Genomic DNA, 13,772 nt, shown 5'->3' on the forward strand with positions numbered 1-13,772 from the left:
AAACTGATTTTGAATGCGAAAGGAGCATGTTACTGCCAAGTTATTAGAGGAATATAATCAGCAATACCCCTGTGGAACATTCAGCGAGGATATATTACATGTACAGATGGGTGAGACCACACCATTAGTTTACTGTAAAGTACTATCACTCCACTTAGAGCAGTAATAACATGAGCTTCCCAATGGCTTGGTTGGTGAACGCACCACCTGTGAGGTGCTAACGCACATGGACCCGGAACACCCCAGGTTTGATCCCCTGATCTATGCTGATCTCAGCTGGGGCACTAGTCAGGGTGCTAGAATTGGTCTGGACACACTGGGATAGTGCTGGGGAAAAAAATCCTGACAGCAAACCTGCTTCCTTATTGCTATCGAGCGACTGACTCCCTGCCGGAAAGTGCGCACGTGTGGACATTGGGATTGAGCTCAGCTGTGGAGCCCCCCATGATCATACAGACTGCCAACACTTTCCAGGTTCACAGATGAAGAATGATCACTTGGGCAAGATACCAGGGGGCTGCCAGGGTTTGAGGAATTTTAGCCTCCAGTGCAGTAAAAGACAGCACCTACAGGAGAGCGCGGCAAAGTAATAATTGCAAATTAATTCAAATTTCGCAAGTCTAATGATTCTGGTTCCAGGGTTCTTAAAGTGCAATACAAGTTAGAAGATGAAGAACAGATTTGTGCCACACATTTCTGCTCCTTTCATCTAAGATTTCCTTGATATTCCAACACATTATGTAATTTAATATTACACAATACTGCAGTTCATCCTATCATTCTGTCGTTCTTCCTTAAAAAGCTTTAAGGATGTGGTGTGTTTACAATACCCAAGTAAATTAATAGGAGAATCTCTCTGTAAATACTTTGCCAAGAAATGCGATGCTTCAGAAAAACACAAAACTTTCTTTGTTTAAGCCAAGCTGTTAAGAAATGAAACATTAAGCTTCTAACATGTAATATTATCTCTAAAGGTGATTAAGAAATGGATTCACAGCATTGGGCCCACATGAAGAATGAACCAAGGATTAAAAACACAAATAACTAGGAAATATTATACTCCAATTCAGGACTGTACACGTACACTTTAACCCAGAATGAGAGAAAAAGCAATGGAAAGGAAGTTAGAAAGTTTCCAGACACCCGGCTGACCAGTTTAGTTCATTAGAAATTTATGTTTGGATAAAATATACATTCATCTAGAAATAGCAATGGACTCTGCAGTTTTTGTTGTAGTTTCTCGTCTCCCTATTCCAAATGTACAAACTGGAGGTGGGTCAAATTGGTAAAATTTCTACCCCAACACTGATGCCATTGAAGGTCAGTGGAGTAATCACACAAAGAGAAAAGAAACATGGGTAAGGAAGGATTCTGAACCTTTTTCCGGTGGTTGAGGAGGGGGTGGGGATGAGAGAAGGAATTGTTCCTCCTCCAGCTATAGCTCACTAAGAACTGACAAAACCTATCACCCTTATAGTAGACAGGCTCGGCTGTTAGGTTTTTCCTTGGATCTGAACCCCATGCCAACACATGCACACACACACACACATACAAACAATAAGCTTGTGCTGTTGTAACACCACACCATCTTCTCATCTTGAATTTTAACTGCACGATTCTTAAATTTGACACAGAAGATGGATTTAGAAGAAGCAACCAGGAGATAAAAATATCTCGGCTGAAGAACTCACTGGCTCTCAACAGAGCCAACAAAAGAAACGGTTGCGTCATTGAATGGAGAATGTTTTGAACGTTTTCAATCTCACCCCCAAAGCTGCCTATTTGCCTGCTTGCATGCTAAGTGCATCTGTGAGGTACATTTAGAAAGAGACGTTACACAACAAAACATAGTGTGCGTTAGCTAAGGTGGTGTTAGCTGGTTGGTTGCTAGGAAGCTGTGTAAAATGTATTAAATACACACAGAGTATAGCAATAAATTTTACTATTTCCCTAAGACAGGTGGTTAAGTTTGCCATAGCAGGTCTTTTGCTGCGCTACATTTTCTTTACAAAAGGTCATATGACAACATACATTTATCTCTTTCTCAATAAAAAGACACTTCAAGTGTTGACTATTTTTCGGCTAACGTTTCTGAAATAGCCTTTGTGTTGCATAATATAATTGGAACATTAATGCCATGTCTACTTAAAAGGATGACAAATAATGCAGCACTTTACAACCTTTTATAGTAACCTTATTATCCACATTATACGCGACTATCAGGAAAGCTAAATAGGGTAGGAATGATGATGTAAGTGACAGAATATTACTGAATATGTCAGGGGCAGGACCTAGCTAAGTCCTCGTGATGCCAAATTGCTGCACTTTTACTCTGATTTTTTGGGTTCCACATCATAACCATGCATGAATAAAACATGTTTTAATGTTTAAACAAAGCTTCCTGTTTCCATTTTTTTTTAACTTAGCTTATTGCTTAGTTATTTTAAAACAGTACGCCAGTCACGCTATACTGTACCACCAAGAAATTTACTTTTAAAGAATAACATATCAAATTAAATTTGGTCACTCAATCCATGATGTTTGTTTGAGGGACACTGCTATGCACAATTGGCTGCCGTGTTTCGATAAGGCGCTATATCAAATGCAAGGATTAGATGCTGAAAAAGGCAGAACAGGAGGAGAATGTTTCATTTTATTTTGGAAAGAGGTGTCCTTAGCACTGATGGCTTAATTCATTGCCTTAGATTTAACATTGCTTGTTAGATTTAACAGCTCAGCCTCTCAGGACAAGACAACATCAAGTTACGTTAAGTGGAGTGACCTAAACATAAATCTGCACTATCCCAATAAAATTACAGCTTCAATCCTGGAGGTATGTCTTAATTCCCTTTCCAAAACAGGAGCTTATTTTGTGCATCAACATTTTCACCACCTTTGCCTGTGCTCTTGATTTAAGATTTTCATGTTCTCATTTTGCATTCATGAGAGATAACCTATTTTTTGTTCTCGTCACTGTTAAATCTGTATGTGTACTTTATTTTTAAAACAATTTTTATTACGAGGTTGCAATAAAGAGATTACTATTAATGCTGTCAACAGTTACTGCACAAAGTTTGCAACAGATAAAGTGGTGTTTCACTGTTAAGACACATGTAAGTAGCAATGAGAGGCAATGATGGACAGTTTTGACTTGGGTTGCTAGCATAAATGACGTTTATACCTAATCCAAAGAGGATTTTGAATGGCAAAGATGTCCATCATATTCTAGAATAAGGCTAATAACAGAAATCAGAAGATAGTCAAGGATATTGGTATAACATTCATATTTTCCTCGTATAACATTCATATTTTCCTCTTACTGCAGAATGGCAGATTTACTCTGAAATAAGCTGGAAAACGAAGATTGATTAAAATAATTACTTTATTTTGTATGAAAAAAATTGGCAGCTTACAAAGTCGTATTAATGCATTTGTTCAGTGACACAGCGGTGAAACTATCAAACCAAGCTGTTGTAGGTTTACATGAAGGCTGACTGATTGTTGAAGCACATAACATTCAGGGCTGTTTGCGACTACTCCAAGCCGCTCAATGAATTAGATTATGATAGCCTCACCTATGAACCATGACCATTTCACACCATGTACAATGATAGTGAAGACCAGCAATACAAAAGAGTAATTGCAACTTTTGAAATTGGTACTACAGCAAACAATTAATTGGCTTCAACTTTTTATATACTAACAATTTCAGGCCAGAGTCAGTCATCTATTATATCTATTGTAAATAAAGAGCTTTATGGGCAACCATATTCCGAGGAAAGAAATAACATTTTCAATTTCAACGTTTCGCCCATAAAATATACAGTCGATTCACTTTACATGTATCCTGTCAAGTGCTTTGAGATATCTAGAAGACGTGATAAGGCGCTGTATCAAATGCAAGGATTATTATTAATTTCAACCAAAATTCTCAACCCTGCAGTTGGGAGAGATAATGATTTTAGTCCTGTTGATTTCTACCAAAGGTAATGCTTGGCATCATGAATATCCATTAAGCTAAAAGTGCCAATCAAGGGCAGTGGGTTAACATGTCACAAAATATATGTAATACTGTCTCGACGCTGACAAATGCTTACATCTATCTTGTGTATTGAAGTGTCTCAATGAATGGCATTCAAGCTTTACCTGAACTCCGCTTTGCTAATCCATGTGATATTACTATGTTGGTTTGAGTATATATTACACTACCTTGCCATCCATCTTTCATCTGTGTCCAGTTCTGCTGCTCTGAGACCAGTGCAATTGTCAGTCTTCATTTCATCTTCTGTCATATGTCTTCATGTTTCATACAGACCTCCAGTAAGGGTGTCTACCTTATGCCTATTCATTAGTGACACCACAATATTTACCTTCTTTTTATATACAGTATATGCATTATCATTACAGTTCTTAAAAAAAGGCAATCATGTAAATTTACATTATCTTTTGGATTCAACGAGTTGCTTTAAATGTATTGTGGTTACATGGCAAGATCACTGGGCTGCAATGTCGCACATTCAATCTTTTCTGCAGTAATACTGAAAATATTTTTGGTTATCTCTAAAACAATTGGCCTTAAATTTTAATGACATCCTTATTTCTCCAAATTTTTCAGAGAGAGAGAAGTAATGGTTTCAGTAATGAAGTAAAAAGTAAAAGCCATCTAGTTATTATTGCCAATGCTCTGGCCATAAATAAATATATTCTAAGGGCCTGAATTTTATTCCTTGTTTCATAGACAGAAGTCTCTTAACCTGAAATTAGCACATCACGACATGTTGTAATCAGCTCATTCTCAATGGATTCAAGCCTAGTGATCAATCAAAGAATAACCCAAAACAAAAATGCAAAATACTGCAGAATAACCTGATTTGGTTCTGATTTGTTGGATGACTCACAAACAAAAGTCAGGTTGACAGGAAACAATCTTTATTACTAATATATACAAAAACAATTTGTAATCATACTTTCGACATGATGAGAATGTGGAGTGAAGTGGTTAAATAAGAGTCACTAAAAATCCAGGTGCGTCTTGCCTCTGGCTCCACCACCACATCCTGAGCTCAGCAGTTTGGCTGATTCTGCCAGATCCTGTTTGCTTGATCGGCTCACTGTATCTGACAAATCTGGAGGCAAATGCAATCTCTGTTTAAGGGTTTGCAAAAGAGGGGGTTGTGGGGTGGGGGTGGGGGCGGGAGAAAGAAAAAAGAATAATGTTAGGAGTTGTTTTTTTTAAAAAAATTCAAAACGGTACATCATATCAATGGGTATCGCGATGCTACATTTTTTAAAATTCCTTTCTGGGGATATGTGTATATAATAAAACAACAGTTTTATTACATACAGATATGTCATATATACACATTTATACACTGGGAGGTGTAATTAAACCAAAAAAGGCATGTTATAATGGAATGCCATTATATTAGATTCATTCTGCGTTCACCTCACAATAGAATGCTCTTTAGCCGTTCTCCCTTGTTTGATAAAGATTACTGGATAACTCTTTCCCTAATGTTACAGAATAACCAGACAAAGTTACAGCTCTACATTTAACAAAAGCATTTAGTTACCTTAATCAAATGCACAGGCCTAGTCATTTTACAATGCTCTGCTCGCAGAGGTGCAAGGAAACTTTGCACTTAGCAACACAGTATGTGGCAATTAAAGTCATTATACATTTACAACAACATACACGCATTGAAGTCCCACGTGTCACACACCATTTCCCAGCTTAGAGGCCTGGCAGATGACCTGGTCCCAAGGCTAATGCTCTTCTCAGCCAAATGCTACGAATTGTATGGGTGTGACCCAAAGTGACTCAATCTTTGATTTTCCTTCTTCCCTGCTGGGTAAGGATTTCACCTCTTCTCCAGCACCTCCACAATGGCACAAGGGAGCTGGGAACTGTACGTGTGAGGATCATGGATGTAAACTCATGGGCTTGCCCCTCTACAATACAGCATGGTAGTTTCCCAACTACAATAAAAAAAATCACTCTGATAGATTTGAAATCTCTCAGACTTACGGCAACAACAAGAAGATTACATTTGTATTGCGCCTTTCACGTCGGGAGGATGTCCCAAGGCGCTGTACTGTATTGTACTGTACTTACTGTATTGAGTAACTATGAGGTTATATCAACTAAATGAGCCCACTGTCAATGTGCCCTCAATCTACGTTAAAGACCCAGGGCCCCTCATGCTTTTCAGGTACATGTTAAAGGCCCCATGTTGCTATTTGAAAAGAGAAGGCGGTTTATCCTGGCTAATAAACCGCCAGATAAAATTGGTCCTCCACGACATCTCTGTTTGTGGGACACTGCTGTGCACAATTTTTTTCGGGGGAGTTGGGGGGAAGGAGTTTTTTTAAAAAAAATAGCTACACAGACACTGCTATATCTTGAAGACAGAATTAAACCAAAGCAGTACCTTTTGCATCACTGTTTGCACTGGCACACCAGCAGAACTTTCCTTACAACACGACCAACAATCTTCACCAAAGAAATGTAAATAAGTTCACTTCCTCAGCTCGACTTTAAATAACGAAGAGCTGAAGGTAATATTAAAAGTGTTGCCAGGGTTAAGAGCTATTCATTGAATTGATCAGGTTTGTGGCCTCTGGCACTTGAGGAATAATATACAGCATGGCGCTGCTATCCTAAGGCATAAAAAGGCCTATAATTAGGAGGAGAATCCAATGAGTATACTTGATCCTTTCCTGAGCTTCCCCTAAGCACCACAAATGAAGGAATGTTACTGGCTAAATAGAGATCTTTATCTAATGTTCAATAAAAGTGTTCTGTGGTGTTCTTTTTGTCTAAGTTCCAAGCATTTTCTGTTTACAAAAAACAACAGAACAGCATTTCGACAAGGCAATATCTTCAGGATCACTTGACTGCAAGACTTAGGGCACAATCTGAGAAATACCCCTCCGTTCTGCCCTCTGTTCATGGTTCAAGCCAATTATATTCTTTCGACCTCTCAAAAGTGCATACCCCAGCCTATGCACTATCCCGTATATTCAGTATTTCCATGATCTTATACAACAGAAAAAATAAAAATAAGCCATGTTGAGACAGGATTGAATCCTGCTTCCCATTCCTGTCGTGGTAAATTGAGTCCCAGAAGTGGATTGAATCTTGGAACCAGGAATTTGCCAATTCCTACAAGAACGTGGACCAGATGGGTTTAGTTTCCGCGTCAGGTGAACTTGTAACCCCGGTTTGTCAAAGCCTTTTACTGCTTCTGCTTGCACATTTTACATCATTATATCGGTATCCACTTCAGAAGTAGGAACAGGACTGACCCTAATGGAATTGGGGAATGAGGTCAGAGTTTGGACGGTGCAGACTATTTGCAGATTTAGTCCTACTCCCTGGTTCCAGAGCACTATCCTCGACTGAAATGCTACTCCAATGGACGAAAATCATCTAATTCTAGTCACGCACCTTATAATTTTTTGATAAACAAGCCCAACAAGTCCATGCAAAAATAAAAAAATCCTTATATAACTCATTTTGTAAATGCCTAGAATGTTACTATGGTGCACTGCAGACTCCCTCAAGCCACCCAGAGGTGTATATTTTGCATTGTTTGCAAACTGAAGATGTTTAGAACAAATGGTGAACTGTAGCCAAGGTACAACTGCAAATAATTGATGAGGTTTTCAATTTCGGAGCAACTCGAAAGTTGTCACAGTGCAAAACGGATATTCTTGGAATAGCCAAGGGGAGAAAAAATTAAAATACATTGACCGGGGGGGTGGGGAGGAGGTGCATTTTGAACTCTGGAATTTTGTAGATAAAGTACGATAGGCAGGTTGAATTAAATTTGGCATTAGTGAGCAATGTTTTGGGATGTAGTAGAAGTGTTGAGATACATTTCCCCCCTTTCTTCTCCCCAGGCCATGCATTGGTCGAGATGCTCTCAGGTATCAGCCATCATCCCTCTAAGCCCTCATTGCTTTGTCCTTCTCTGTGGCAATCCAGCAGAGATGGGAAACTAAGCGAAGTGGGAGGTCAAACCAATGTTTTTCTCCCCCCCGCTCCTCCCCTTAACGGCTGCAATGGCCAAATGCAATGGTTGAATTAAACAGACACGAAGGTATGTGTTTGAACTTGGGGAACACAGAGAGCGCATTAAGATAAACTCACAGAAGGTCTTCTTCCTGTGACCTTCCAATGTCATTTGTATTGTCCTGTCCCTTCCCATAAAAATATGTTTTGTTCCAGAGGCTACACATTCTGTCCCACTCTATTTCTGTATGATGCAGTCTCCTACCCTTCCTGTGGCTTTAAATGGAATGAGATAGAACAGGAAACAAAAACATTTTTGCATATAGGAAACTAGTAGGAATTAATCTTTTGACTAGGCATAGTCCAGCCAGGAGGAGATGTTAAGACCTGTTAAAATCAACACTGGCCTCTCCTCTGTGCAATTCCAACATTCAGGGGTACATCCAGGGTTGTGCTCCTCACCTCATGATAACCATCACATTATACAGCAACAGACAGAATTGCAAAACAACAACAGCTAGGGATTTATACAGCACCCTTCTAGCAGGTAGTGTCCCAGAGCACCTTGGAAAAGATCATTAAGGTCCATTAGGCTGGTCCCAAAGTAAGAAAAAGCTAAACACTATACGTTAGTTTTGTTGTTGTTGTTATATCATGCTGTGGTTCTTTCCCTTGTGGGGTCATGCACAGTGTACAATGGTGTATAAATAAAGAGCTCTTTGGACATCAAAAAAGTTACCATGTATGTTTACCTCCAGGTCAAAGTGATTAGTTCCATTGCAACCCAAACAGCCACCAGAGACCAATAAAATTCACCCTCAGGAGGAAGGTCCAAGTCAGCGAAGAGCCATGTCTGACATTTGAAATGCTTTTTTTTGGTTGGATTCCAATTGCCATCTGTATCTAGTGGGTCAACTTTGTTTCTTAATATTTCTCATGAGCTACATTTTTAAATACAATTAGCAAAACAAATACTTTACTGTAATAATAATAATAATAATAATAATCCTTACATCTGATATGGCGCCTTTCACCTCCTGACTCCCTTCACAGGATATTCTCTAAAGCGGTGTGACTGTTTTGTGGGCAAAGAGATCTTAAAAACAAACGAACATTTGCTTACAGAATACACAGCCACTGCATTTTAGAGTAAATCCTGTGAAGCACTTTGAGATGTTTTCCCAGTGTGACAGGCGTTGTATCAAATGCAAGGATATTGATATAATATTTACCTCTCCACACGGGGAGGCATTTAGATTCTTGTTACCACTTGGCTCACAACGACTTGGTTGAGACCAGGAGCTCGAGCAGAATGAGGGAATGAAATCTGTGTCCCACCATCCTGTGTTCTACATGTGGTTACGTAAAAATCCCTCAATACTGGGATTTTTTTTTCCGTTTCTGGCATAAATTCTGGTTCGGTCCTCGGATGGGTTCAATATAAGGAAGCTGTATTGTTCACCCGGCACAAAAGGGGGCAATAGTTTTTGTATTTTATGATAAAGTGATTCCCAGTTAACAAAGGGAAACCCTTGAGCAAAACTGTTGTATTCTGTGCCTGTTCTTGTTTCTGTTTTTTAATGTTTTTTTTCCCATTAGTTACACTGAAGTGAATTTGCTACAGCTCGTTCATTTATATTTTAACAGACTAGCAACGGAACAGGAGCAAGCATACTAATGCAGTCCTTTAGGCCTTTTTTTTATTCTTGTAAGAAATTTCCAATTCTGCAGCTGGAAACTAGTAAAAACTAGCAATAATGATAATATGAAACAAGCATGATCTTTTCTTCCGAAATCTACTGTTTGTAAGCCCACATCAAGCTTGTTTAGAACACTGCTGGTACTCTCAAACCTTTGTTGGGGAAACTCAGTGAAGCATACTTAAAACCCAATGCATTGATTAAATGTTGGCTTGCCTCTCAAAGTATGCTTTGGCATTAACGTTTTTAAAAAAAATCAATACTCTGTATGCAATTCTGAGTGGGAGAGAAAAAAATCACACTGGAGTCTGGCAGTCACGCACCTCTATTTAAGAGACTGGTAGCCCAAAATAATAAAACCTAGTTCCTGTTATGTAGAGTCAAAGGGCATAACATTGTGCTCAGGTTGTGTAGATGTGAGTACTGAATATATATATATATATATATATATAAAATCCCAGCAGCCCTTTAGCAGTCTGCCTAGCTTAAATGTTTTCAGCAGAGCTAGCATTTACCCAGAGGTAAAGTGAAGACAGTGGACAGCGTAAAACACTACAGAAAATGCATATAAATGGTGCTTTCAGTTTTAATAGGCTGGACTGAAATGCTGAAGCTCCACATTTTTTGACAGGATGCCTCCAATAAGATACACCAGCTTCTTGCAGTGAACTTAAAACTTAGAGCTTAGTGAAGTGTGAGCTCTGTACATACACAGTGTAATCACATTGAAAGAGCCCAGGAAAATTATAACTTGTTATTATTTTAAACCATAAGCACTTGATCTGCAAGTTGACATTATAGTAATTAAATATACAATTATCATAAGAAGCACCCATTTGTTTCAATTAACAACATGTAAAGTTTGCCAATAAATTCCTTGACTTGAATATAAAATGCTTTTCTTAATAGTTAACAGCCTTAACCTACACTCGGGAAGGGGTGGGGGGGAGCAATAATTCCCTTGTTGAACTTATAGCTAAAAGGGCAATAGATATTTTGCATGAATTATTGTAAATGGTATGTATTATTTAAAGGCTTACTTTCCGACGCAGCCGCCTAATTTTACCTCCAACAATTGTCCTCTGACAACTTTAATGCCTCTTTTAAGTGATGTGCTAAACAGTGTTAGTTTCACTGTAACGCAAAGCTGAACAGAACAGCTCAGCATTTAATAACTCCCATTTACTTGATGGCTTGTTTGGGAAATGGTGCAGTAATCATGTTATTTTTCAGCTTAAGGTTAGATACACGAAGGGGTACAAGAAGCATTACTTCATATCTTCCATGCTATACCAGTTGGTAGCACTAGATGCAGATACAAGATTCAAGTAAGTACAGATTGTTGCGTTCTTCAACACTGACAAACACCCTTCACCTTGTCAAACACAAAATAAAGGAAATATTTTCTATTGAAATTTTGTGTTTACATTCTTAAACTAAGCCTTGCTCTCATTATTGCTCAACTCGTACCAGCAGTTATAGTCTACCATCTCTTAAAAGGCTTAGCTGACCCTCTATTGGTAATTCCTACTTAGGTGTTAATAAACAAAGATTTCTTTGATAGGGATTTTGTACCATGGCCGTCTTAAAATGTCAGTCTTGTCATGACAGACATACACCTGTCACGTCCCCTGTTTCTGCAGCAGCAGGAAATGATTAGTATATTAGAAAGAAAGGATTATGGACAGCTGAAACAATGTCAAGTACACATTTGCATGTATTTACCAAATCCAATTTTTTTTCTGTTTCATTTGCGTCACCCTTTGAGATCTGAATTTCTTTTGAAAATGGGAACATGCCGTCTTGTCTGTCCCTCAAACACAAGAATGAATTCTGCCAAATTGTGGAGATCCCATGATAACCCATCCTGGATTAGTCAAAGGGAAATTTTAATGGATTAATTCAGTCAAATTTACATGGAAACATTACATGCTAAACTTCTGTTAAATATTGAGCTTGGTGCATTACGAAAGGTCAGATTAAAGAAGCAATCCTTCTTAGGTTGAGCTGTTAGCACCAGTAATCTCCGATAATGTTAGCAATAATACTGCTAACAAATGAATTGCGACTATAAACAGATGTTTTTGAATTACCTTCACAAAAGAAGGCTAAGATGATCTTTCTCATTTGTGGGCAAGTAATTTTAGGTCTTTCTGTCTTCTGATTTTTTTTATAAAAAAGAAGCAAGCAATATACAAACTCTTAAAAGTGCAGGGAAGCAGAAACAGGGGCATCTTAACTGTGGGATATTTCAGGAATTTATTTTCTTTTCAAAGGGAGACTGCTTCAAATAACGTCTTCCACAGATATTTCGACGATCTAAAGGGGTGAGTGACTATGATTATTTTAAAAAAATTATTAAAAAANTTATTCTAACATTTCTTCCCACTCCCCTCTTCATTCTTTCTGGTGTGCTGCTGCTATGCTATAATCAGTTGTCATAAGCTCTGGCACCCTAAGGTGTGAAACACTTCAGTAATCACACAGTTCAAGAGATTTTTAAAACCCACTGTTGGTGTCTTTTCTAAATCTTTGTTTACAGAGGACACAAGGATACTCCCAACATGCCCACTTTTGAAAAGGAAACCAGTGTTTGTGAGAGGAAATCACTTATGAAGTTTGTTTAAAACCTCAAACAGGATTCTTAATGGATTTAAGCGACAAGTGAACGAGGACACATTTACGCACAGAAGCGCTCGCTGAATAACTTCCAGTGCATCTTTTTTTAAAAAAAACTAGAAGGGAGAATTAGTTGAGAGCAAGCCAACATGAATTCTGTTTAAAATCTAGGAAAGGATTTTGAAGCTTTTCATGACTGAGTATGTTTTTCAGTACAAATACATCCTCAGACTAATGAGAGATGCCCAGACTAATGAGAGAAAAATTAAATTAGATAACTCATATAGTCCTCTTCATCCTTTGAAAGGAAACATTCTCCACATACCAAAGTAATAGCCTAGCTTCTCAACGGAAAGAAATACAAGGACATATTTCCCCCGAAACATTTTTGACATCAGAACAGTGCCCATGTGATTAACTTTGCCATGCTATTGTAACTGGGCTCCTTGGCAGAGCTTTACCTCACCTAAAGATTTTCTCTCTGTGACGTCATCATGCAAAGCACAGACAACATGCCATTTTGCAAAATCATTATTAGCAATATCTCAGAAGGTAAAGATATGTTCCCCTCACTGTCTGTATGGTACAACCTTTGCAGCTATATAGTGTCTCCAACCTTCAAATGGTATCTCTGAATTTGCCAATTGATGGAGTCAAACCATTAACCCTTCACCGCAGAAAGTAATAAACATTCAAATAAGAGATGTTTCTTCACAGTAGCCAGACAGTCAAAGAGATACCTATAGGTTTGGGAGTAATATTCTAACTAGGAAAGAACCAATGTAGTAATTCCCTTCAGCTTCCTTTGCAGAGTTGGATGTTTTAAGCAATAATCTTTTCCTGGAGGGATGCAGTTTACCTTCCTAATCCCAGAGAATAGGCACAGGTTGGTGAGCACCAAGGCTTGGGTAACCCCAGAGTGTGCATTGGGGGAGAGGGGGGTGTAACTGCTATAGTCTAACCAGCTGAAGCAAAACTTGCCCATTGAGAGAAAAACTGTCTGGCACGCACTGTCTGACACTGTCAAGTACTTCGCTACCCTGCGTGAGGCGGGGGGGTGGGGGCTATATAAATGCAAATTGTTGTTGTTGTTTGCCAGTTTGGACCACTCTTCAAAAAAAATCCTTAGAATCAAACAATCAACATCAATTGATTACATCAATACAATTTTGTTGAAAAAAATTATTTTCATGTCTGCAGAGTAACACAGAAACTTGAGTGTATATTTACCGGCAGTAATAACAGCAAAAGGAACTTTTAAGTCAGTCTTTTCTGGCTAGAACCTAAATTGCACCTACTGCTAGCCTTAAACAATGTGATTTTATTAAATGATATAATGCTACGTTAATATCTTTCGCCAAAACATCACTGCTTGCTTTTTCTGATGCAGAGAACCCATTCGACCTCAAACGGACAAGTGGCAAATCAATCAATGA

At 38.4% G+C, this 13,772-nt stretch overlaps 1 protein-coding gene across 1 annotated transcript in view; it reads right to left on the bottom strand.

The window, feature by feature from the left end:
- Window positions 1–3,372: 3,372 nt before the first annotated feature.
- The window catches only part of elp4 (elongator acetyltransferase complex subunit 4), a 78,790-nt gene continuing 68,390 nt past the window's right edge, over window positions 3,373–13,772 (bottom strand). The window contains exon 10 of the mRNA XM_042341585.1: window positions 3,373–5,145. Coding sequence (XP_042197519.1) covers window positions 5,014–5,145 — 132 coding nt within the window. The 3' untranslated portion in view covers window positions 3,373–5,013. The remainder of the gene's footprint in view (window positions 5,146–13,772) is intronic.

This window comes from Callorhinchus milii, unplaced genomic scaffold (genome assembly GCF_018977255.1).
Source record: "Callorhinchus milii isolate IMCB2004 unplaced genomic scaffold, IMCB_Cmil_1.0 Scaffold17, whole genome shotgun sequence".
Lineage (NCBI taxonomy): Eukaryota > Metazoa > Chordata > Chondrichthyes > Chimaeriformes > Callorhinchidae > Callorhinchus > Callorhinchus milii.